Here is a 24,561-nt window from a genome sequence, read left to right on the forward strand (position 1 = left end):
CTGTTCTCGACGAACATTTTACAAGAGGAGCTCAGTAGGTCAAGGGGGGGCCCCTTGTAGTGTGTGGTGTGTGTGGACGAGGCTCTTGCGTCGCTGTTGGCTGTGACACAGCCCGGTACCCGCCACAAACACCATTTTTTTTTATCTTTTTTTTTTTTTTTTACCTCACCCCGTCCCTGCTTGTAACATCAGGGTAAACTTGCACCAATTAGGGAGAACGTGGGCCTTTTTTTTTTTACTTTGTTAGGTACGTGGGAGAAGGGACTGGCGGAGTGTGATGGAGAGACACTGTATTGGAGAACAATAAGAGAAGTACTCAGATAAAATAAGATGTCTTTATTGTCAAATTGCATACATGATACAAAATAAAGTTCTTTATGGTTAGAAGCTCAGTTCACAGTTACTTGGTGGCGAGTGACGCAATTAGACTAATGGAGAGGGATGGAAGGTTACCTATTTTTATTCTAATTAGGTGTTAGGCTTACTTCTTTTTTTTTTTTTTATTCTGGGCTTGATGTTTTGGTTGGCTTCGTTGTTTCCCCCCCGTAAGCTAGACTGCCACGGTTGATATGAAGCTCTGGTGATCTTGACTGGATTGGATCGCTAGCGCCGGGGCATATTCATATGGAACGCGTATCATCTTGTTACCCGGGCCAACCCCCTCCTTAACCGCATGACACCTCTCTCTCTCTCTCTCTCTCTCTCTCTCTCTCTCTCTCTCTCTCTCTCTCTCTCTCTCTCTCTCTCTCTCTCTCTCCTTTTAACGGTCGCTGTCGGTCACGGCAACGCGTCGTTTAAGATGACGGAAGCAGGACGGTATTTTTGTGGCGGTGTTGAGATGGAAAAGACTTAATGAAACATTGGCATATGATGAGGCGCGGATTTTCTCCTCCTATGCATGTCGTGCCACAGGTTTAGAAAGATTACACCTAGAGGAGCTTGTCACTGAAAGATTCGATATTGCAGCGAGACACACGCGCAGCATACAGCGTAGAGTAGCTGCATTGAATAACATGCGCGAGGCTCGCAATTCCACGAGAAAATAGCTGCATAACCATCCGGACTCCGAGGCTGGTGTAGGTAAGGAAAAGGATGTGCTAGTCTGTGGAGAGACACCCCCTCCGCGCATAGATCACCCGAGTACGTTCCCGTATTACTCTTGATTATTCGAGCCACGATGGTTACGTGGCCATGCGAGATGCGGCCACCAACACCCTGATCCATCAGCGAGGCAGCTTGGTCCTAGACTTTCCGACAGGGAAAAGTTTAGCTCATCAAAACTAGCGTAAGTTTAGGGGAGACTGCATCTGGGGGTAATGGCGTGGGTAAGGTTAAACTTGATGTGGTGGTGGTGGGGGTTGAGGGTCGGAGGCTGTCTGTGTGTGTGTGGGGCAGTGGTGGGGATAAGTCGTTGGTGGGGTTGGTCGGCTGGGAACTGTCTGTGGAGTAGTGGTGGAGATACGGTCGTACTTAGTGTGGTTATGGTGATGGTGGAAGGCTCGGCGCTGCCAGTTATAGAAGAGAGATGAGGATAGCCTTCAACACGGTGGTGGTATGTGGTGGCAGTACAATTGGCCCTGTCGTCTGTGTGCTGGGTAATTATAACTAGGCACCGTCCTCCCACACCATCGTCACGTGTCGTCCTCCCACACCATCGTCACGTGTCCAACGCGAAAACTTCACACTGGATCCGTCCGTAGATGTAGCCCCTTTACTGTGGGCATGTAATGCGTTACATAATGGTAATACATATGTCGATTACAGGTGTCGATTCATCAGATATGGTTGCTATCTTTTCCAGCCACATGCACGTACTAGCCATACAAAAATTAACTTCGTTTATTTTCGTCTTTATAAAAAACATCTTACGTTGGTTGCAGCGGCAGCGCTTAGGGAACTGGATGCAGTACTGTGTCTCCAGTCAGCCAGTCCTCACTCGAGGCTTTGTTGCGCAGTAAGGTAATTGGGCGTTATTACTGTGTGTCCGTACCTTGAAATGGTGGTCATTAGGCCAGTCACTGTTTCCCCAATGGTTGATGAAGACTGGTCGGCATCACTAGCTGTCTCGCCGTTGCTTTCTCTCTCTCTCTCTCTCTCTCTCTCTCTCTCTCTCTCTCTCTCTCTCTCTCTCTCTCTCTCTCTCTCTCTCCCCATCGTTTGAAGACATGGACGCCAGCCTAATCGCCTCGACCGTGGTAATCGTCGAGTTTAAAGCTCTTTAAGGAAGCCATCGTCAGATCCATACCCCTCACACTCTGTAATCACCCGGGGAAGGGGGGGAGGGGTGTGTAGTCTTGGCTGTGGGAGGAAACTTGAGTGTGTCGAATTTTTGTAAGATAAAAGACTCTCTTCTCTGAAGAAGGATCTTTGTCGTCGTTCCTCTCTGGTCCTTTCAAAACTCACCGCCTCATTATCCGGTGGAAGGAATGGACAATCGTGCATGTTGTGCGACCCGGGGATATTGAACTGCCTCGTTCACGTGGAAGTGACCCGCTTGGCCCTCCGTCCTCGGGATGTGACGTTGGAGATCCTTTGTTGATCTGTTTGCTCTGTTTACAGTAAATAATTTTCCGTCTGTATGACAGTGTAGTTTTCAAGTGGGAGGTCGTAGAGGTAGGGTGGGGGGGGGGGGGTGCATGACAAGAGCTTCAAGTGGGAGGGCGTAGAGCAACGGGGAGGGCGGTGCATCTCAAGAACTTCAAGTGGGAGGGCGTAGAGCAACGGGGAGGGCGGTGCATGACAGGAGCTTCAAGTGGGAGGACGTAGAGCAACGGGGAGGGCGATGCATAACAGGAGCTTCAAGTGGGAGGACGTAGAGCAACGGGGAGGGCGGTGCATGACAAGAGCTTCAAGTTGGAGGACGTAGAGCAACGGGGAGGGCGGTGCATGACAGGAGCTTCAAGTGGGAGGGCGTAGAGCAACGGGGAGGGCGGTGCATAACAGGAGCTTCAAGTGGGAGGGCGTAGAGCAACGGAGAGGCCGGTGCATAACAGGAGCTTCAAGTGGGAGGACTTGGAGTTAGGAGGAGGGTGGTGCATGACGAGGGGTGGTCTTGGAGGCGACCGTGGCAAGTCTTGCAGTATGATGTATGGGTCGATTATTGAGCGCGCGGGGGCAGCCAGCAGCTACGGTGGCAGTGGTGTCCTCGAGATGGGAACCCGATAAGGTCGCCAGCACTGTTAATCTGCCTCTGGTCAGACCATAGCACGAGCATTGACACGATTCGCCACCCTCGACAGTTTGTGCCCTCCCTCCCCTCCCACAGGCAGACATTCGGTATCGTCTCCCAAGGCGCCCTTGTAGCGACCATAGGACCAGTTCACACACGACCCCCACCGCGCTGAGTGTCCGATGTGTGTGTGGGTGTGTGTATTATTAATGCATCACGCCCCCGTAAGTGTGCTGCGTCCTTGGCAGAGTTCGCCGCCGGCTCTAGGAACACACCCGCAAGGGGCTGCTAGATCGTCCCTCTACTTCCTTGGGAGTCGGACACCTCCCCTTGCCGCTCCTCGGAGGAATATTCCCTTTCGGAAAATTTATGAAGATCAATTCAGGACGGATGGAGTGAGTGGGTTTTTATATCCCCCGGCAGATGGTGGGGAAGGGAGGCCTGGCCTGGCCTGAGAACTGTGACACCCTGCTGGATGTGCTGGGATGCACCGCACACTCACACTTTTGACGAGTGATGCGATATATGTTTTAATATATTAAGTAAATGAATATTTTTTTTTCCCTTTTGCTTTAGCTGAGATGGCACGGGGAACGGAATCCTTAATCAACAAGGCCATCTCGTTAACGTTTTCTCTCTCTCTCTCTCTCTCTCTCTCTCTCTCTCTCTCTCTCTCTCTCTCTCTCTCTCTCTCTCTCTCTCTCTCTCTCTATTTATATATATATATATATATATATATATATATATATATATATATATATATATATATATATATATATATATATATATGTAATGAGGAGAAAGTGTCTGGGAATTTATGTTGTGTGTATATACATAAGTGTTTAAAGTCTCTTATTTACACTTACGGGAGGGGAACGGGGTAGGAGATGGGTGTATATTTTTTTCTTATGTACAATTCGCAGGTTTATGTTGATGTTTTAAAACATATTTGTTCGTGTATTTTCGTACTAGAATGTTAGGAAAACCCTATCCTCTTCTCTCTTTGAGCGTGGGGAATCGTGGCAACATAAATAGAGCGGAGGTCGCCATATATTGTAGTTCTGTGACGTCGGTGTTAAGTATGTTGTAGTGCAATGACGTCGGCGTTAAGTAAGTTGTAGTGCAGTGACGTCGGCGTTTAGTATGTTGTAGTGCAGTGACGTCGGCGTTAAGTATGTTGTAGTGCAATTACGCCGGGTTTATGTTGTAGTGCAGTGACGTCGACGTTAAGTATGTTGTAGTGCAGTGCCGTCGGCGTTCAGTATGTTGTAGTGCAGTGACATCGGCGTTAAGTTGTGACCACCTGGGTTGTGCTGGTCGTGCCTCGCACGGGTGCCTACCTCACGCGTGGTGGGGAGGAGGAGGAGGAAAGTATAGTCCTCAGTCACTCAGCACAGAACTTGCAAGTGCCCTTACCTCAGCAGCGTGGCAGTGACGTACGACCTCCGGATTAATGTGACGGTGTAGTGGAATTTCTCACTCTTGCGCCTGAAGTAGGCCACACGAGAGAGAGAGAGAGAGAGAGAGAGAGAGAGAGAGAGAGAGAGAGAGAGAGAGAGAGAGAGAGAGAGAGAGAGAGAGAGAGGCCTTTACTTCAGCTGTCGTGCTGTTTCCCGTCACTGGGAAACTACAATTCACTTTTCGACATATCATCACTGTGCCTGTGGTTAGCGTGTCTGACCTGGGCAGGTATAGGTACTATGGCTCTTTGGGTTACTGCGTCGAATAGCCTGGCTGATCAGAGGAGCTACGCTTAAGCATGGTGGAGGCGAATACAAGCCTTTTGAAAATCATCTCTGTGTATACGTGAAAGAAGGTGGGCACTATAGTTTTTTTTTTTATGGGGAAAGAAAAATGTACTTTTTTTTTTTCAACGGCTCTAACGGAAACTTTGCTCTGCAGCGACTGAAATTCCCATTTTTTTTTTCTCTCCCTCCCTCACACAGGGATACATGACACTGCCACCTCCCTTTTTTTCTAAAATGTTTGAGAACAGTTCATATTTGAGTTGCGCGTAGCCGGCTATGTTGTGCGTGGAGAGCAGGTGAGTTGCGTTAGCGTGCTGGTGGCCGCCGCACTGCTGAGCGGTGACCAGTGCCCCGTGAGCTGCAGCAACAGTGACCGGTGTGGACGTCACTGTTGTGTGTGAGTGAGTGAGTGCGCGCGAGGCACAGCAGCAGCAGCAGCGGTGGTGTAAAGGCCACCCACTGACCGGAGGGGTGGTCTCGGCGGCCGGTGAGCGCGCTGTACAAGCTGTGTAGCTACAGTGTTGAGGGCGCCCCTCGCCGCCGCTGGTGCCGCCTGCGCCTTCCAGTCATGGCTTGGGGCTACTGGAACACCTACTTCGTCAAGGGCGCCACCACTGACACCGGTGAGTATCACACTGAAACCATCCTTCCATACACTTGCAACTCGAACAGACAAACCCCCCTCCTCCCAGCACACCTGTATGTCAGTGATCAATCACACACACACACACACACACACACACACACACACACACACACACACACACACACACACACACACACACACACACACACACACACACTGGATTAGACTACAAAGAGTCGAGGGAGGCGAATATTATCAACACATTTAGAATCGGGTCTCCACAAATACTTAAACAGTATTGATCACCAGGGGGATAATAAGCCCGTCCCACATGGACAGTAGTGAGAGGATAGTTTAGACGTATTTCATCTTTTTTTTCTTTTTTTTTGCCTTCAGATTGAGGGTAAAATACTTCCTCCCCCGAGAGTGACTTGTGGCTAGAGTTAAGTTAAATGTGTTTTTACATTCATGATTCCTATCAGATTTCCCCTGTCATTTGCATTTGCTCCGTACTGCATGATACTCCTTCATTAGCTATTAACCTGACGGCTGGTGTTCCGGAGGGAGAGGTGGCTGAGCAAAAATATTTTCCATTTCTCTCTCTCCACCCATAGTGGTGGAGTGGGAAAGATGCCTTCTCTGCTTTACAATCTGGTCTCCATCTCTAGTGGTGTAGTTGGGAAGGAGCTTTCTCTGCTCTACGATCCTGTCTCCATCTGTAGTGGTGGAGTGGAAAGGGGGCCTTCTCTGCTTTACAGTCCACTCTCCAACAACAGAGATTAGAAATTCAGGATTCTTGTCACTGCCTAAGCCTGGTAGACCATCCGGCCTCGTGTTTCTTCCCTCTCGATGTATGTTGATTCCGCGATTCATTGCTGACAAAACTGACACCGGGAGGGGGAGTGGATGGTGGAGCTGCTGACGGCGGTGTGGAATATGCCGCTTGTGTGGGCGGCAATGGCGCCTCTGGTTGCCTCCATAAGCCCAATAATTAATTGTTCCTCTCGACCCTCCGAGAGCCGACCCCTCCTCCTCCTCCTCCTCCTCTTCACCCGAGCGTCTGTAATCTGGTGTCCGTTGCCCCTCACGTCTCACACTCGCAACGCTGAGAGCCACCGAGAGGACTTGACCTGAGTGTTGTGGTCTGGTTTATCTTCCTTTCTCACGAGTATATAAACTGGGGGTTAAATCCGGTTATCTTCCTTTCTCGTAAGTAGATTAGCTGGAGGGTTAGTCTGGTTATCTTCCTCTCTCATAAGAAGATAAGCTGGAGGGTAGTAAATCTGTTTGTCTTCCTTTCCCGTAAGTAGATAAGCTGGAGGGTTGTAAATCTGGTTATCTTTCACTCATAAGTAGATAAGCTGGAGGGTTGTAAATCTGGTTATCTTTCTCTCATTATCAGATAAGCTGGAGGGTTGTAAATCTGGTTATCTTTCTCTCATTATCAGATAAGCTGGAGGGTTGTAACTCTGGCTATCTTCCTCTCCCATTGTTGGATAAGCTGTGGGGTTGTAAATCTGGCTATCTTCCTCTCCCATTATTAGATAAGCTGGAGGGTTGTAACTCTGGCTATCTTCCTCTCTCATTATTAGATAAGCTGGAGGGTTGTAACTCTGGCTATCTTCCTCTCCCATTGTTGGATAAGCTGGAGGGTTGTAACTCTGGCTATCTTCCTCTCTCATTATTAGATAAGCTGGAGGGTTGTAAATCTGGCTATCTTCCTCTCTCATTATCAGATAAGCTGGAGGGTTGTAAATCTGGCTATCTTCCTCTCTCATTATCAGATAAGCTGGAGGGTTGTAAATCTGGTTATCTTCCTCTCATTATTAGATAAGCTTTAGGGTTGTAACTCTGGCTATCTTCCTCTCTCATTATTAGATAAGCTGGAGGGTTGTAAATCTAGCTATCTTCCTCTCTCATTATTAGATAAGCTGGAGGGTAAATCATTCACCCGTTCGTCCATAAACGGCATCCACAGGGTACGTCAGTCACCGGCAGTCGAATTATTGAAAGGGTTAACCTTTAGCGTCTTACTCCCACGTAGTCGAACGGTCAGAAGTCGCACGGATCTGGAAAAGCAGTATTGATGGGGGGTGAGTGAATGGATAGATGCATCCAGCTCACATGTGTCGCCATGATTTGTGTCATTTTGTACTACAGCGAGCTGTTTTCCCCCTTACATTTTAGCCGCCGCATCGTAGACGCGTTTAAAGTCAAGTGTATTCTAAAATGTGATCTTTGTTTCTGTTTCAGGTAAGTGGGAGGAGGAGGAGGAGGAGGAGAACCCGTGCCACACGTCAGTCAAGGTAACGAAAGATGTCTTCTTGTGGTCTTGCTGTGTTTTGCTTCCCGTGGGCTCAGCCACTAAATTGTTTTCTTCTGTACAGTGTCACCGGCGCTACACCACGAGGCGAAACATTCTGACCTTCATCCCAACCTCTCGTGTGTCTGTCTTTCTAGAAGTCTTGTCTGTGGATACATTACCTGTCATCACGATGGCTCTAAAGCAATGGCTGGCGACTGAAACTTTTATCTTCCATACATCATGGGGGTTTTCCCACAGCGGAGCTGATAACGAGCTGATGATATTATTTGAAGGGGCTTAGTTACATAGATGGACATATTGGGTTGGGAAAAGCCTGACGTGTGTTGTACAAGTGCCGTAGCGAAACAGTGCCGAACGATGGGAAAGTTCAGGTTTATTAGATAAAGTATTTGGCTGAGGCAAATATCACGGCGTATAGGTTATTGCGAATTAACGACCTCGTTATAATTCTATTTATCTTGCCTTATAATTAACTCGTGGCGGGACATTAGGCAACGCAGTTTTTTTTTTTTTTATTCATTTATGTCGGAGACTCAAGGTCATGCAGGAGAAATTCTCGTTAATGCCAGGCGCTAGATTAAACACAGGCTTTTAGAAAGAGAAAAAAAAAGGTGTCTGGTCGTAGGTGTTAGGAAGGACATGAGAAGGTAAATGAGTTTCAGGGCACCGCGGTGTTTGGGTGGGGAAGGAAGGAAGTAGACGCCATTCCTCACGACCCCACCTTTTAAATTTCCCAGCGGCCGCTCACATTAATCGTGTGACGCATTAGTTGTTTTTTTTTTTTTCATCTTTCCCCCACCAGCTTTCGCTGGCTTGCAGTAACTAACTTTGTATTGGCAAGAACGATCCCAAGGTTGTGCAGAGAGAGGTGCATCGAGATAGGATCTGGGATGTCTCGAGGGTGTGTGAAGGAGGAGGAGGAGGAGGAGGAGGAGTCGCCAGGTTCCATCAGAGAAGCCAGTGGTGTGTGAGAGAGAGAGAGAGAGAGAGAGAGAGAGAGAGAGAGAGAGAGAGAGAGCCCCATTGATGTGGCAGCTACCCCAGCCGCGCACACGCACGACCCCTCTGATATATGCGCTTACTGTAAGCCCAGTCATTATTGTGTGTGTTTTCTCCGTGTGTTTTCAGCCTTTGGCTTTTTATTCATTGAATTTATTATTGTTAGTCACTTCACTGCTAACGCTAGCAAAGGTGCATGTATTGTTATTATCATTATTATTATTATTATTATTATTATTAGTAGTAGCAGCAGCAGCAGCAGCAGCAGCAGCAGCAGCCTAGTCACTACAAACGCACAGCACTTAATGAATTAGCGAAACATAGATTCTTTCAGTATAGTCCCACCTCAATATGGACGGCAATCATTTCTTTGCAGCAATATATATATATATATATATATATATATATATATATATATATATATATATATATATATATATATACCCCTCCCATGCAAACGACTCCATAGCTAACCAACATCCTGCAGGTGGAAATAACAGCTTGTCCATTGGTCACACATCAACAGTCTATAGTCCCAGATCACCACCACCACTGCCAACAAACAGTGACAGAGCATACACACTCCGACATGATCTGACAGGTATTAAACAACTGCTCTCCCAGCCCGGTCTTTTAACACCGCCCCGCCAGACTCACACACTCGTTCTGAAACCTCACCCCTCAGACATGCACGAGATACACTTTCTCGCCTGCTTTCCCGGTACCCCACATCCCTCCAACATGACAGACGACGATTCATCATATGACAAGACCTTCCCGCCCCTCCTCATGCCCAGTACGCAACGCCCGTACTGAAGACATCGAAAGCTTACTCCTCTGATGTTGCCCTGCACTCACCTCCTACAGACACATACACGCATCAACACAGACATGTACACGCATCACCACACTCCTTATAATCCGTGGTTCCGCCCTTTGGACGTGGATGGCTTCCTGATCGCTGCCGGAGCTATAAATAAGGGACTCCTGGGAGCAGGTAGGTAAAAAGGTAAGATTAGAATTTATAGAACCGGAAAACTATACAAAGTTAGATTATAACCAGCTTACTTTGGTGAACTTGGGTACGGTGTCTTAAATTTACTTTTTAAGTTGATTCTGGAGTCTCTCTCTGCCTCTAAGGCTTGATTATTTGGTGTTGGTCAGATGAGTCACGCTGTTTGAGGTTGTGGGGCCCCAGCAAGTCCACGTGTCTTTGACAAACAAATCATTGGTACTCGTATAGTATGGATGTACGCATACACCGCTGTTTAAACCAATGGCCGGTCTTGGGTTTTGTAACAGCTTCGGATGAACGAGATATATTTAACTTGAGGAAATTGGCTGGAAGTAGGCCGCGATTTGGTTGATCACTATTTTAGTTGGGCTGTAACTGTTGTGTGAGAGTTGAACACGTTCAGACCAACTGGTACATGTCATCGTTGACCACGAGGAGAGCCTCAACTGAAGTGAGAAATGGTACGAAGTTGAATGGATATCCATCGGGAAAATACGTCCATGTGTCATTTTTCTAAAGAATGCGGGTGTAAAGCCAGCGCACCAGTTCAGTTAACACGGTACCAGTTTTGCACCCAAGGCTGAGTGAGGACTGGTGGGAGGAGGGTTGCAAGTGATTCGTCTCAACAACCTGAACTAGAAGCCAGTTGCATCAGTGAGGTATTTTGGGATGTTCGACCTGGCCCCGAGCTTTTAGTTTCGAGACGAGAGGGGATAGACGAGGCTTTACATAGTGTGATTAATAGTTTACAAGAAAAAAGCGACTCGCCTGAGGATGTGGTACCGAAGCTGGCTAAACTTGTGGGATTGGAAAGTGTGTCTAGGCCGCTCTTTCTGGCTCGTGGCTCGGCTCATGGACGTGTGATTGGACCATGTATTCGTAGCTTGTGACTCGACGTAAGGACGTGTGATTGGACTGTGTTCGTAGCATGTGATTCGACGCATGATTGGACCATGTATTTGAGTTTGTGATTCGACGTATGGACGCGTGGGTTGGACCATGTGTTCGTTGCTTGGGATCCGACGTATGGACGTGTGATTGGACCATGTGTACGTAGCTTGAGATCCGACGTATGGACGTGTGATTGGACCATGTTCGTGGCTTAAGACTCGACGTAAGCACGCGTGATTGGAGCATGTTCGTAGCTTGGGATTCTACGTAAGGACGTTTGATTGGACCACACGTATATATATATATATATATATATATATATATATATATATATATATATATATATATATATATAAAACCTCAGCTGAGGTTAAGAAGAAATCGCACATCTCGCCATCCTTGACCAAAGCCCAGCCCGACCCTCGCAAAAGCAGGGGTTGTGGGATCGGAAAGTGATAATTCGGGGGGTCCGTGCGGGCGGCCAGACAGCTGAAGAGTCGTCGTGACTCAGCCGTGACCTTGATGGGGAGCGATAACCTCTTTGGGTCGTCGTGTCACGGAATCCGTCGATGAGCATGCGTGGTCTGGGAGGGTTCACCCGATGGACGTTGACTGGAGCTGGGGATGTGTACGTGTGTGTGTGTGTGTGTGTGTGTGTGTGTGTGTGTGTGTGTGTGTTATGATTATAGCATGTGTGTCAAGGGCAAGGAGATGTAGCCTCATGTTTTTTACACACACACACACACACACACACACACACACACACACACACACACACACACACACACTTATCGACCTGTTCCGAGAGGAGGGTGAACACCTGGGTTAGGTGTAGGCTCATTGCCACGCCGGGGATTCGAACTCATCGGGTTCCGACCCCGGATTGGCCCATGCTGATTCAGTAATGTTAACCACTGCCCCACGGAAGCCTGTGTGTGTGTTTGTGTGAACGAGCTTTTCGCTTATCGTTTGACTCCATCGTCAGCCTGACGCCCACTCTCAGTAGCTTTGAAAGTAATCCAGCTTAATTTCACTGCATTGATTATATTGTCAGGCATCGTGAATTAATCCCTTGAGCACGACTGTGCGACCATTTGGGTATGATGTGCCCTGCCTTTGACCTGACTCTTAAGGGTGAGGGGTCAAAGGGCCCTTACACCGTCGTGCTCCTGAGGTGCGTTTTTGAGTGTCGCACCTCCGAGGGGAGGGATTTACGGATGCGTAAATCCGGCTCCAGCGCAACGTAGGCCTCTTCTCTCGAGCGCGCTCGGGTCGACAAAAGTGAAATTCCACACCTTTCCAACGTTGGCTTCTGCAGGAGAGGCACGAGACCCGGGGTTGGGGAGGTGGAGCACGTCAGAGAGCGGGATGACTAGTGAGAGGCAGGCGCAAAAAGACAGAGCTGAGACAGAATGACAGACAGAGAGGCGGAAAGACGTAGATAGGAAGGAGGAAATAGAGGGAGAAAAAGACAAAGACGAATAGACGAAGGTAGACAGATATACAGACAGATAGAAAGATAGACGAAGGCAGACAGATATACAGCCAGATAGAAAGACAGACGAATAGACGAAGGCAGACAGACAAACACAGACAGACAGAAAGACAAAAAAGGAGATAGAAAGACAAAAAAGGGGAGGAGCTTGAAATACAGAGGCACAGAGAAAGACAAAAAAGGAGATAGAAAGACAAAAAAGGGAAGGAGCTTGAAATACAGAGGCACAGAGACAAAGACAAAAATGGAAAAAGAGACAGGGAGAGAAGAGAGAAATACATAGGCACACACAGAAAGAGATGAAACACTCTCTGTGGTGAATTTATCATCGCTTAATTTCATTGTTTACCAGGTTGCGTTGGTTTTGTTCACATTTGTTAATGTGATGTGATCTGTTGGGATTATGATCCTTGCTGGTGTTACCGGACTCCCCGTCTGCTTAAGGTTACACCGCGAGTGAAAAGTCGCCCTTTGATAAGGCTCTGTATCATCGTTTGTTCAACAAAGGATGTGTAGTCTCTTCGAGGAGATTCCCAATCTCTGAAGGTGTCCATCATTCCCCTGCTACTGGAAGTAGCGCCGCCTTTGAAGTTTCAGGAGTCCTGGAGTTAACGTGAGTATGTTATTGATAATCCTATCTCGAGTAAACAAACTCTATGGTCAACTTCCCCGAGCCTTGGGGGCGGGGGGATGGGATACGAACTCTGCTGCTGATACTTAGGCGAGTTTCATACATTTGAAGTCCAGGAACGAAGGGATGGCTCTCTCTCTCTCTCTCTCTCTCTCTCTCTCTCTCTCTCTCTCTCTCTCTCTCTCTCTCTCTCTCTCTCTCTCGAGGCCAGGAGGGTATTTGACGTGGAAATGTTATGATCGACTTTGGGGTAACATGCAGATGAGGCAGGGATGTATGTAGTCGTGGTGGTCCGCGAGACGAGGCTGATCACCACCACCCCGCTGCACGTAGTACCGTACACACAGCACAAGAATAATGTAGACACCAGTGAACGACAGATTCTCATAACGATCACCCGTTAACTTTATGAGGTCGGTGTGCTGTCGTATTTTTTTTTTTTTTCGTCCGTATGTCATATTTCGTCCAAGGAAGGACAGATCTCACATAATGATCACCTGTTTACTCTTAAGAGGTCGGCATGCTCTCGTATTTATTTTTTTTTTTTTTTCGTCCGTGTGTCATATTTTCTCAAGTGAAGGAGAGGTCTCGTAATGATCACCTATTAGCTCCAAGAGGTCGTCGGTACGCTCCTCTCGTATTGTTTCGTCCTTGTGTCATGACATCTCGTCACTTTGAAGGTTTTTTGAAGCGCGTTTTAGAGCAGTTTTGACGTAGTCTTCACTCTTGATTTCTTGAATCTCGATTCGTACGAGAGTGACATTATTGGGTATCGTTTAACGTTAACAGCCTATGATTTAGGAGCAGAAATGGACTGGGATGGTTTGTCAGTCTGATGACTTCTTCAGGAAGACCTCAGGCAATTACCGCCTTAACAAGGTGCTGTTGTTTGATTATAGTGAGTTGCCTTTAATGATGCCTCTTTTTTGAATAGTTGCACAAGTCAGTCGATCTCTGCCAGTCCGGTCGATGAAACGTGGTATGTGCCTCTCGTCTTTTGGCTGCCAGTTCAGACCAGCCTACGCCCCTGGGGGAGTTTAAAAGACATCGATTAAATGAAGGGGGGAAATTATGAATCGCACGAGTGGAGTTCGCTACGCTAGCGATTGCGTCACACCAGATCTCATCATATAATATCGTTGTGTCGTAATTGTAGGGTTACGTGTGCGCGCACACGCTCTGTGTATCACTTTATAACATCTGTGGTAATGTGTATCTGTGTCTTTATGTTCGTGCTCCTCCATTTTAAAGATAAAGGCTCTTCTATACCTCTGTAAAAGATGAGATTAAAAGATTTGTCTTAGTGTTTGTTCTCAAGTCCTCAGAGGGACAATTATGATCCTCTCTCTCTGTGTTTGGTGAAGTAAAAGACACTTGGGGCCGTTACCATTTTGGTTGGCGTGTAAGGCAACCTTAATATACACGTTGTTCGCAACCTTAATATACACGTTGTTCTGTCGTTGGTTGGTTGGGTTGGTTGGTTTGGTGTGAGGTAAGCTGGCCTTACACGAGCCAGGCTTCTCAACTCCTTGGTGCAGGTTCAGTCGAGCGGCGCATCAGGAGAACGCTGTAGGACAACAGGTTAATCGCCAGACGCGTACGTTTGTGTTGGATCATTACGTGACCATCCAACACAAACGCGTCAGATGTTTTTCGTGAGAGATTACCGTCGTATCATAGGGGGGACTGTGAAAGAAGGGGGTACACTTTTTTTTTTTTTTTTTTTACGTAATGCTGCCGCGAAGAACAGCGCCATAAGGCAGCGAAAGGCGTGTATTTTTTTTTTTCATTTATTCTTTATAGTGCGTGTATTTTTTTTTTTCATTTATTCTTTATAGCGCGTGTATTTTTTTTCATTTCATTATAGCGCGTGTATTTTTTTTCATTTATTCTTTATAGCGCGTGTATTTTTTTTCATTTCATTATAGCGCGTGTATTTTTTTCATTTATTCTTTATAGCGCGTGTATTTTTTTTTCATTTATTCTTTATAGTACGTGTATTTTTTCATTTATTCTTTATAGTGCGTGTATTTTTTCATTTATTCTTTATAGCGCGTGTATTTTTTTTTCATTCTTTATAGTGCGTGTATTTTTTCATTTATTCTTTATAGTGCGTGTATTTTTTTTTCATTTATTCTTTATAGTGCGTGTATTTTTTTCATTTATTCTTAATAGCGCGTGTATTTTTTCATTTATTCTTTATAGCGCGTGTATTTTTTTTTCATTTATTCTTTATAGCGCATAGGTTCGTACGTAAGGTATGCCATGACCATGTTATTACGGATTCCCTTCTCTCTCTCTCTCTCTCTCTCTCTCTCTCTCTCTCTCTCTCTCTCTCTCTCTCTCTCCATAACGGTGCATTTCATGACCTGGAGTCTCTTATTCCACGTTCACACGAACTCGCTAGTCTTGTGCAGGGGTGCCGAGATACATGTGTGTTGATTGTATCCGTACAATCTCTCGTCTCAGATTACGTTGACTCGATTGTGTACCTTACTCATAGAAGCACATCATGGATGGGCGCATGTTTGAATGCATGTATACACTTCGAGTCCTAAGAGCAAGGCCGTTCCTTCTCTCTCTCTTCAGGATAATAGAACCTCACAAATTACATAGAAGTAATTTGAAGAGGATTACGTAGAATTAGTTTGAAGAGGATGATTACACAGTCAGGTATATTCTCAGGGGGTGAAGTGATGTGTGGGTGCGTTCTCCTCTTATGAACGGGTTTCCTGAATGGTTTACACCAGCAGAGCAAGGTGGTGTTCATACCACTCCCATTTTCCCCCCATGTTTTGCATCAGCCTTTATGCAGAAGGCGGGACGCAGTTTTTTAAAGACTGGTCGTGAGCTGTGGACGTGTACTGTGCTGGTCATGAGTTGTGGACGTGTACTGTGCTGGTCGTGAGTTGAGGACGTGTACTGAGCTGGTCATGAGTTGTGGACGTGTACTGTGCTGGTCGTGAGTTGAAGGCGTGTACTGTGCTGGTCGTGAGTTGTGGACGTGTACTGTGCTGGTCGTGAGTTGAGGACGTGTACTGTGCTGATCGTGAGTTGTGGACGTGTACTGTGCTGGTCGTGAGTTGAGGCCGCGTTCGCACGTCATGTGAGAGCCACAAGCCCCCCTCCACCGAGACTGGGGGTGGAGGAACAGTTTATAATGATAGTAGACCGAGAGAGAGAGAGAGAGAGAGAGAGAGAGAGAGAGAGAGAGAGAGAGAGAGAGAGAGAGAGAGAGAGAGACTCTGGGAATACGGAAGCGGTCTTGGTTTCCTTGTGTGATGGTAATGATGATGGTAGGGCAAGGCCTGCAGTCCGCCCTCGTCTTGAGGCCACAAAGGCTTGAGGATATAAAGCAAACCCCCCCCCCTCCCCTCCTTTCAGAGCAGGCGATGTTTTGCTCTCCGTCGTCGGCGGCGGAAGGGAATGTTGCTGGCATCTGCTCTCTCTCTCTCTCTCTCTCTCTCTCTCTCTCTCTCTCTCTCTCTCTCTCTCTCTCTCTCTCTCTCCCCTCTGCAACGGTCGACCGCTGGTCCGGGTCCTGCAGCAGGGTTAGCTTGCTTTGTTTGTTGATTAATATGGAGTGGAACTTTTGTTACGCTGAGATTTCTTCATTACGCAAAGTAAGCGTGTGATATATGAATATTTTATCCAGGAGTCGTCTCGTGATAGTTGTTTGCACGGCCAGATTAAATATGGATGTGTAGAACTATCTTTCCCTCATATCACGTATAGAAAATTATGTGAGGTGAATTTCCATGTTTTTTTGTATGTTGATTTCATGTCGTAATTTAGGAAGCAGGTTGTGATTTGCATTAAGGTGACGCGTCTGTGTGTGTGTGTGTGTGTGTGTGTGTGTGTGTGTGTGCTTGTACAGTATCACACTTTCAGTTGTGATCAGTACGTTTAACTAGGCTGTCGGGGGGGGGGGGGGGACCACGAGCTGATTTACTGCAGCTGATATTGACAACTGAGGTGTAGGAGAAAAGGTTCATGATTGCTTTGCGAACGCAATTCAGTTTCCACGCCAGTCGCATCTCTTACTGAACTTTGTTGTTTGTTTGTTTGTTTTTGTTGTATAGTTTGTGCAAGAACTAGTTTTATTTTTTTTTTTACATTATTTCGATGATATTTTTAGCACGATTGGAGTTTCCTCTGTACGATAAGCTTACATCTTATTGTTATCTTGATTGTGACAACGATTACGAACGATAACAGCTTTCATAAACCCTGTAACAGCTTTCATAAACCCTGTAACAGCTTTCATAAACCCTGTATTTAAAACAACTGCTCAGGGTATCGTTTCGTCTCTGAAGCTCGAAGGTTTTTAATTCCATGCGTGCGATTACACCTCTCTAAGATAACTTCCATCTTCATCATCATCTTATCCACTACTGCTGTAAAACTCTGCAAGATAAATGTTACTTGAGATATAAGGTGATGAGAGCCGTGAGAGTTAGTTATGTGGTTCCTCTCTACGTCATGTAACGAGAGCCGTGAGAGTTACATGGTCTCCCTTAACGAGGATGGCGAACTTCATATGGTCTCTCTCTCTCTCTCTCCCTGTGACGAGGTAACGAGACGGTCTCTCTTTCTCTCTCTCTGTGACGAGGTAACGAGACGGTCTCTCTCTCTCTCTCTCTCTCTCTCTCTCTCTCTCTCTCTCTCTCTCTCTCTCTCTCTGTGACGAGGTAACGAGACCATTGATTGAATTTGTATGGTCACCCTGTATGTGACGACGTAACGAGATCGGTGAGTGTTACGTAATCTCTTTCCTGCGTCATGGAGTAGCGAGGGCCGTGGTAATTATACAGTATATCATCCCCCATTGTGTCAAGAAATGGGAACGAGAACCGGGACTTAAATGAATAGAAGTAAGTGACTTTCATCCCCATGATTCATATAGCAAAGGCTAGGCTGTGTGGGTGTATCCATATGAAGTTAAGTATAGTAATGGTTGCTGCAATTTCACGCTAGGGTGTGTAGGTGTATCCGCATGTAGTGCGTATTGTAATGGTTACTGCAGTTTCAGGCTAGGCTGTATTGGCATAGCCATATGTAGTACGTATTGTAATGGTAAGGTTACTGCAGTTTCAGGCTAGGCTGTATTGGTATATCCATATGTAGTACGTACGTATTGTAATGGTAACGTTACTGCAGTTTCAGGCTAGGCTGCATTGGTATATCCATATGTAGTACGTATTGTAATGGTAAGGTTACTGCAGTTTCAGGCTAGGCTGTATAAGTATATCCATATGTAGTACGTATTGTAATGGTAACGTTACTGCAGTTTCAGGCTAGGCTGCGTAAGTATATCCATATGTAGTACGTATTGTAATGGTAACGTTACTGCAGTTTCAGGCTCGGCTGTATTGGCATAGCCATATGTAGTACGACGGATTGTAACGGTTGCCGTAGATTTTTTTTTTTTTATGCAACTCCAGTTATGCGCTTGTGTGCAAATTAAGAGAAACGGCATTCTGTTTTGAAAATGTTTTGTTGTGCGAGTCTGATCTGTCATCCTAAATGAATTAATTTTAAGATGTAAAAGCGGTGTGGGTGATTTATGAATTAAATGTGGCGAGAGACCCGGCCAAGTCGTGAGTTATGTCTCAACAGAGGAGGGAAGGAAGGAAGAAAAGAGGGAAGAAAGAAGAAAAAACAAATAGCTTTTAAGAAAGAAGAAAAAACAAATAGCTTTTAAGAAAGAAGAAAAAACAAATAGCTTTTAAGAAAGAAAAAACAAATCGCTTTTTTGTGTGGTATTGTTTTGCCCGCTTTTTTTTTTTTTTATCATTATTGTAGGCGTGTCTCTTTGACATCCGCTGGAGGTGTAAATTACCACTGATGAAGAATGATCACTCTGAAACTTGTTATTTGAGATTACACTTTTGAGACATTTGTTTAGAATTACGCGTGCGAACGTGTACCGCCGTCACGGTGTAAGAAAGTCCTGCCGCCTCTTTGATTATAACGAAATAAATCACGCGCTCTCTGTTCCTTGAAATTCTATATTAGGGAAAGGTAGAAACTTCAGCGGGATAGACTTTCGTACACCACACAGAATGAAAGAAAAAGGAAAATGTATATTACGACGCTGTACAATTTTCTGCAAAAGTTTATTTGCCACTTCTGTGCCAGTTAAGCCAACTGACTGACTGACGAATTGCGCTTCGGTTCTAGGTTTCCAGAGAGGGTTTTCCCCTCCGCATGACCATTCGACAGTATTGTCATCTTCATAGGGATATACCATGCCTTCCTCGACCCTAACTGCTCTTAGATAAACTAACCTCCTTGAATTAAAACCCCCCCCTTTGTGTGTGTGTGTGTGTGTGTGTGTGTGTGTGTGATTTAGTAAGGCTGTTTAGTTTTCGTGCCTTTCGAATATGTTGTACGAATACATCCGTTGGTTGGTTCAGGGTTCGCCCTTACGGGAGCATTTCATAACTAGACCTCTTGGGTGTCTTTCCCAAACAACTGAACTCGTGTGGTTAATTAATCTTAGTTCCTCCTGACGTGGGAGGCTCGTAACTTCGCATGACTTGGGTCATGCAGTTGGGCATAGCTGTACTCCACACGTTTTACTTAGTAATAAAGTTAGTTAAGTATTCATGTCTGCCACGCCTCTTTCAGCACGTGATTTTATGTGTTTATACCCACAAACTTGGCTGTGTTACTCTTAGGATAAACGTATATTTTTTTTTCTGTCATTGATTTTTAGTATGTTAATTCGTTGTGTAACAGATATGAACTTTGTTTTAGCCCTTCGTGATTACCCTTCTTGTATTGTTTTGAAAGAAAACTTGTTCGCACGCTCTGTTTACCGAAATTGCGGCAGAATTAGTAAATTCAATCTTGTTAAACTATTTCTTTTAGGTAGCATTAGGGAAATACATCCTTAAAGTTGTAGAGTCATAAAGATTGTACTTGAAAGCACTCGGCCTGGCATCCGACATTCAGGACCTTGCCTACCATACACCATGTAATTTTTACGACCTCTCGCGCCAAGTGATTCAAATACAATGGTTTTCTAAAGGCGATGCCGTCGGGGTGTTCAAGTATATATTACCAGTGAACCAGTCCACCAAAGTGTATGTATACCTTTAAACCAGTCCACCAAAGTATATACCATTAAACGAGTCCACCAAAGTGTGTACTTTTAAACCAGTCCACCAAAGTATATACCTTTAAATCAGTCCACCAAAGTGTGTACTTTTAAAGCAGTCCACCAAATTATATACCTTTAAACCCCACCAAAGTGTATACCTTTAAACCAGTCCACCAAAGTATATACCTTTAAACAGTCCCAAAGTATATGCCTTTAAACCAGTCCACCAAAGTGTATACCTTTAAACAGTCCACCAAAGTATATACCTTTAAACCAGTGCACCAAAGTATATACCTTTAAACCAGTCCACTAAAGTATATACCTTTAAACCAGTCCACCAAATTGTATACCTTTAAACAGTCCACCAAAGTATATAACTTTAAATCAGTCCACCAAAGTGTATACCTTTAAACAGTCCACCAAAGTATATACCTTTAAACCAGTCCACCAAAGTGTATACCTTTAAACAGTCCACCAAAGCATATACCTTTAAACAGTCCACCAAAGTGTATACCTTTAAACCAGTCCACTAAAGTATATACCTTTAAATCAGTCCACCAAAGTGTGTACTTTTAAAGCAGTCCACCAAATTATATACCTTTAAACCCCACCAAAGTGTATACCTTTAAACCAGTCCACCAAAGTATATACCTTTAAATCAGTCCACCAAAGTGTGTACTTTTAAAGCAGTCCACCAAATTATATACCTTTAAACCCCACCAAAGTGTATACCTTTAAACCAGTCCACCAAAGTATATACCTTTAAATCAGTCCACCAAAGTGTGTACTTTTAAAGCAGTCCACCAAATTATATACCTTTAAACCCCACCAAAGTGTATACCTTTAAACCAGTCCACCAAAGTATATACCTTTAAACAGTCCCAAAGTATATGCCTTTAAACCAGTCCACCAAAGTGTATACCTTTAAACAGTCCACCAAAGTATATACCTTTAAACCAGTGCACCAAAGTATATACCTTTAAACCAGTCCACTAAAGTATATACCTTTAAACCAGTCCACCAAATTGTATACCTTTAAACAGTCCACCAAAGTATATAACTTTAAATCAGTCCACCAAAGTGTATACCTTTAAACAGTCCACCAAAGTATATAACTTTAAACCAGTCCACCAAAGCATATACCTTTAAACAGTCCACCAAAGTATATACCTTTAAACCAGTCCACCAAAGTGTATACCTTTAAACCAGTCCACGTCTGGGTGGGTAGGTAAGACTTAACATTCCGCCCTATCACAGGGAGGCCACGGTAAGCTTATTAATACAGGCTTAATACCAGCAACATCGCGTCAGTTCGCAGAGCTCAGTGTCCGAGGAGGGCTCCTCCCCTGCCTTTGTATGGCATCCTTGGCCTCTGACGCGGAAGCCGCTCTTACGTAACCATTTAACGGTAGACGAATTCTCTTATACACCATGTAATTAAAAGATTTTTTTTTCTTTCTCTCCACAGGCTCTCTTATGATAATAATTCTTTTAAGTGTGTGTATGTATGTATGTATGTTTTTTTTTTCTTTTTTTTTTTACAAGTGGACCTGTAATGAACGTTTCTTACGTTCGAGCGAGCTGAAAATTGTGGTGCAGCCTTATTAATGTCGGGTCGATGACGAGAATCCGGGTGGTTGGGTGTGTGTGTGTGAGCGGCGCGTAAAATTTTCATGAAGTAAGGTGGCAGTGAGGGAGGGCGGGCTAGGGGTGATACGCCATTACCGTCACGTTCAATATATAAACTCCTCTCCGGTCGTATTCACCAGATCACCGTGAATATTTCACCAGTAGAGGAAGAACGGACCGCCCTCACACATTGGATCGGAATTTTCGTTTATGCTCTGTGGAAGATAACCGTCTGTGGAATATATATATATATATTTTTTTTCTTTTAAACTATTCGCCATTTCCCGCGTTAGCGAGGTAGCGTTTAAGAACAGAGGACTGGGCCTTTGTGGAATATCCTCACCTGGCCCCCCTCTGTTCCTTCTTTTGGAAAATTAAAAAAAAAAAAAAAACGAGAGGGGAGGATTTCCAGCCTCCGGCTCCCTCCCCTTTTAGTCGCCTTCTACGACACGCAGGGAATGCGTGGGAAGTATTCTTAATCCCCCATCCCCAGGGATAATATATATATATATATATATATATATATATATATATATATACACACGTATTTGGGCCCTTGTCGAACGTGGGGCCAGCATTGCAGATATATCAGCCTCAGGGTTTCTTCGCCAGAGTTCATGTGGAAGGAGATGTTATGTTTGTCGGGAGTGATGCCAAGTTCTTGGTGCGCAATCCGATTTTCGAATGAGGGTGACGACCATGTTTTTTCTCTTTTTTTTTTTTTTTGAAATAGTCTGCCCGCACCACGACTCGAGTGAGATGATGTCAGCGAGTTCCCAACGTTTTTTAAGAGACGTGAAATAGAAAACTGCAGAACACTTTAAGTCAGAAACGAACACCATTATACGTGGGGGAGGGAGGAGGAGCAGAGTGTTATTAAACCTCAGAGTAATGATATCCGATGACCGCCCTGACCTCCAGGTGAAGCATCGCGGCCAGGAGCTGCCACTCGCCCCACCACCACACACACACACACACACACACACACACACACTTAATTAATATACATTCAAGCGGGCCTATCAACAATTACATGATTATACCTCCCTAGTACTTCATGTACATATTTGCACAGTTCAGCCAAGAACACCTTTTTTCACTCAAGAGTGCACCTATACTAGCAAAGTTTAACATAGATTGTCGACAATCTTCTGATATGGAGCATGAAATTAGCACATAGGTTCTCTGTTCGTATGGACACATTATCACAGTAGCAACACAAAATAGACGGTTGCCCGGATTTGAGGATCTTTTAAGACAAAGGGGAGGAAGACAGTTGACGATGTTCAAGGAAGTAACTCTCAGGGGAGGGCAAAATTGCAGGGCTAGAGAGTGTACGAAGAAGATATTGCACAGCTGCCACTATTTGGGAACCTAGATAACTGGGAACGGCGGAAGATACTGGGGCTGCACTCACGTAAGTGCAGACAAGAGAGCAATGTAATTTACACTTGGAAATTTGTGGAATACACAAGTTTCCAATTTACGCTCAGAAGTAGTAGCTTCTATAAACACAACAGGAATGGAAGATTGCATTACCGACGAAATTAGAAAAATGCAATGAACACAATAAGAAAAGCATTGTAAATATCAGACATAAAACTATTTAGTGCCTGTTGTTATTAAAAATAGTGTACTATATTGAGAAAATTTTTGAAAAGGGGCCGTGCAAGTATCTTCAGAGTGTACTGGTACTGACCAGCTAGGATTTGATGGTAACGCACAGTAGCTTCAAACAGATTGAAAGAGCAAAGAAGCGGCACGACGCCTTAGTCAGGAAATTGAGTGTTTGGGTTGAAGACCTCCGAAACCTTGGTAAGGTAAGGTGAAGGTAAGGAAATGACGGGAACCCCCCCCCCCCTTTTTTTTTTTTCCAGCCGGGTGGCGTTTCTTTGTTGTCAAAGGTCAGGCTGTGGTGGTGATTTCAGTTGGGAGTGGGCGTAGGCGCCAGGAGGGAGCTTGCTCGTGGTGTCGTAATTAGCTGGAGCATTGAGTGCTGTCCCGGTTGTCGCCTGCCCGACGTATGTTGTCAGTCTCACACTATAATTCCAGAGCATGTTTGGTCGTGGCTTCGTCCCTCTGTGGAAGTTGTATGTGGTGAGATCCCAGCAACAGTAATTGTCCATCAAGCCTTGTCCATGTTCAGTGCGATGGGTAAAGTTGTTAGATGATGTCAAAAGCACTTTGTTTTTCTCTCTCTCCCTCCCTCTCCAAGGTAATCTTTGTTTGTGCTATCATTAACATTAGAGGGACTAGTTTTTTCTTTTTTCACTTAGCTAACTCTTTACGTTAATAATGGATGTTTTGTTTTCGTGGATACACTACTAACGTTTCCACCTCACTATCTGATGATCTTCGCAATGCACGATGGATAAGGTAAAGTCGTAGTAAGATAAGATGAGGCGTAACGATCCCCTTGTTGTACGGCAGCAGCTGCTCCGCACGACCTCTTCCTCTTCCCCCTTCTTTACATCCAAACTTAACCCGTCTCATAGTCCTTGATGCAGATCGCAAGAAAAGTGGCACGAAATTGCATCTGGTTCATGCACTACGACACTGACGAGAGGAGAAGCGTATTTGAGACTTGAACGATCAGAAAATGTTGAAGGAGGGACCGGAGGATGGGCTTGCTTCTCGAGTGTTGGGCTTTTTGTAGAGATAACGACGCAAGTATTGTGGATGATGGGACTGCGTGTGTGTGTGTGTGGTGATAGTGCCCCTTGAAGGAGTTCTGGGTTTTCCCCAACAGAGTTGGCCCATTAAAGATTGAATCTGATACCGGGTGCCTCATCTCACCGAAGCATTGCACCTTTTACCCCCCTCGACATGTATATTTTATCACTGTTATACTACGCCAGGGATTTAACAATTTATCTTCTAAATGAAGAAATGGATATATTTTTCCTTAGCCAAGGCTGTGAGATGTGGGGTTTTCTCGCTTCAGCTGAGGCAACAGTGAATTGT

The 24,561-nt window shown here is 45.2% G+C and overlaps 1 protein-coding gene across 5 annotated transcripts in view; it reads left to right on the top strand.

The window, feature by feature from the left end:
* Positions 1-24,561, top strand: part of aPKC (protein kinase C iota type) — a 298,184-nt gene that overhangs the window by 125,376 nt on the left and 148,247 nt on the right. The window contains exon 2 of one of the 5 annotated variants that reach the window (XM_071668953.1): positions 5,116-5,540. The exons of the other annotated variants lie outside the window; for them this stretch is intronic. Within the exon in view, the coding sequence (XP_071525054.1) occupies positions 5,486-5,540 (55 nt within the window). The 5' untranslated portion in view covers positions 5,116-5,485. The remainder of the gene's footprint in view (positions 1-5,115; positions 5,541-24,561) is intronic. 5 annotated transcript variants of the gene reach the window in all.

The sequence above is a fragment of the Panulirus ornatus genome, chromosome 13 (genome assembly GCF_036320965.1).
Source record: "Panulirus ornatus isolate Po-2019 chromosome 13, ASM3632096v1, whole genome shotgun sequence".
Lineage (NCBI taxonomy): Eukaryota > Metazoa > Arthropoda > Malacostraca > Decapoda > Palinuridae > Panulirus > Panulirus ornatus.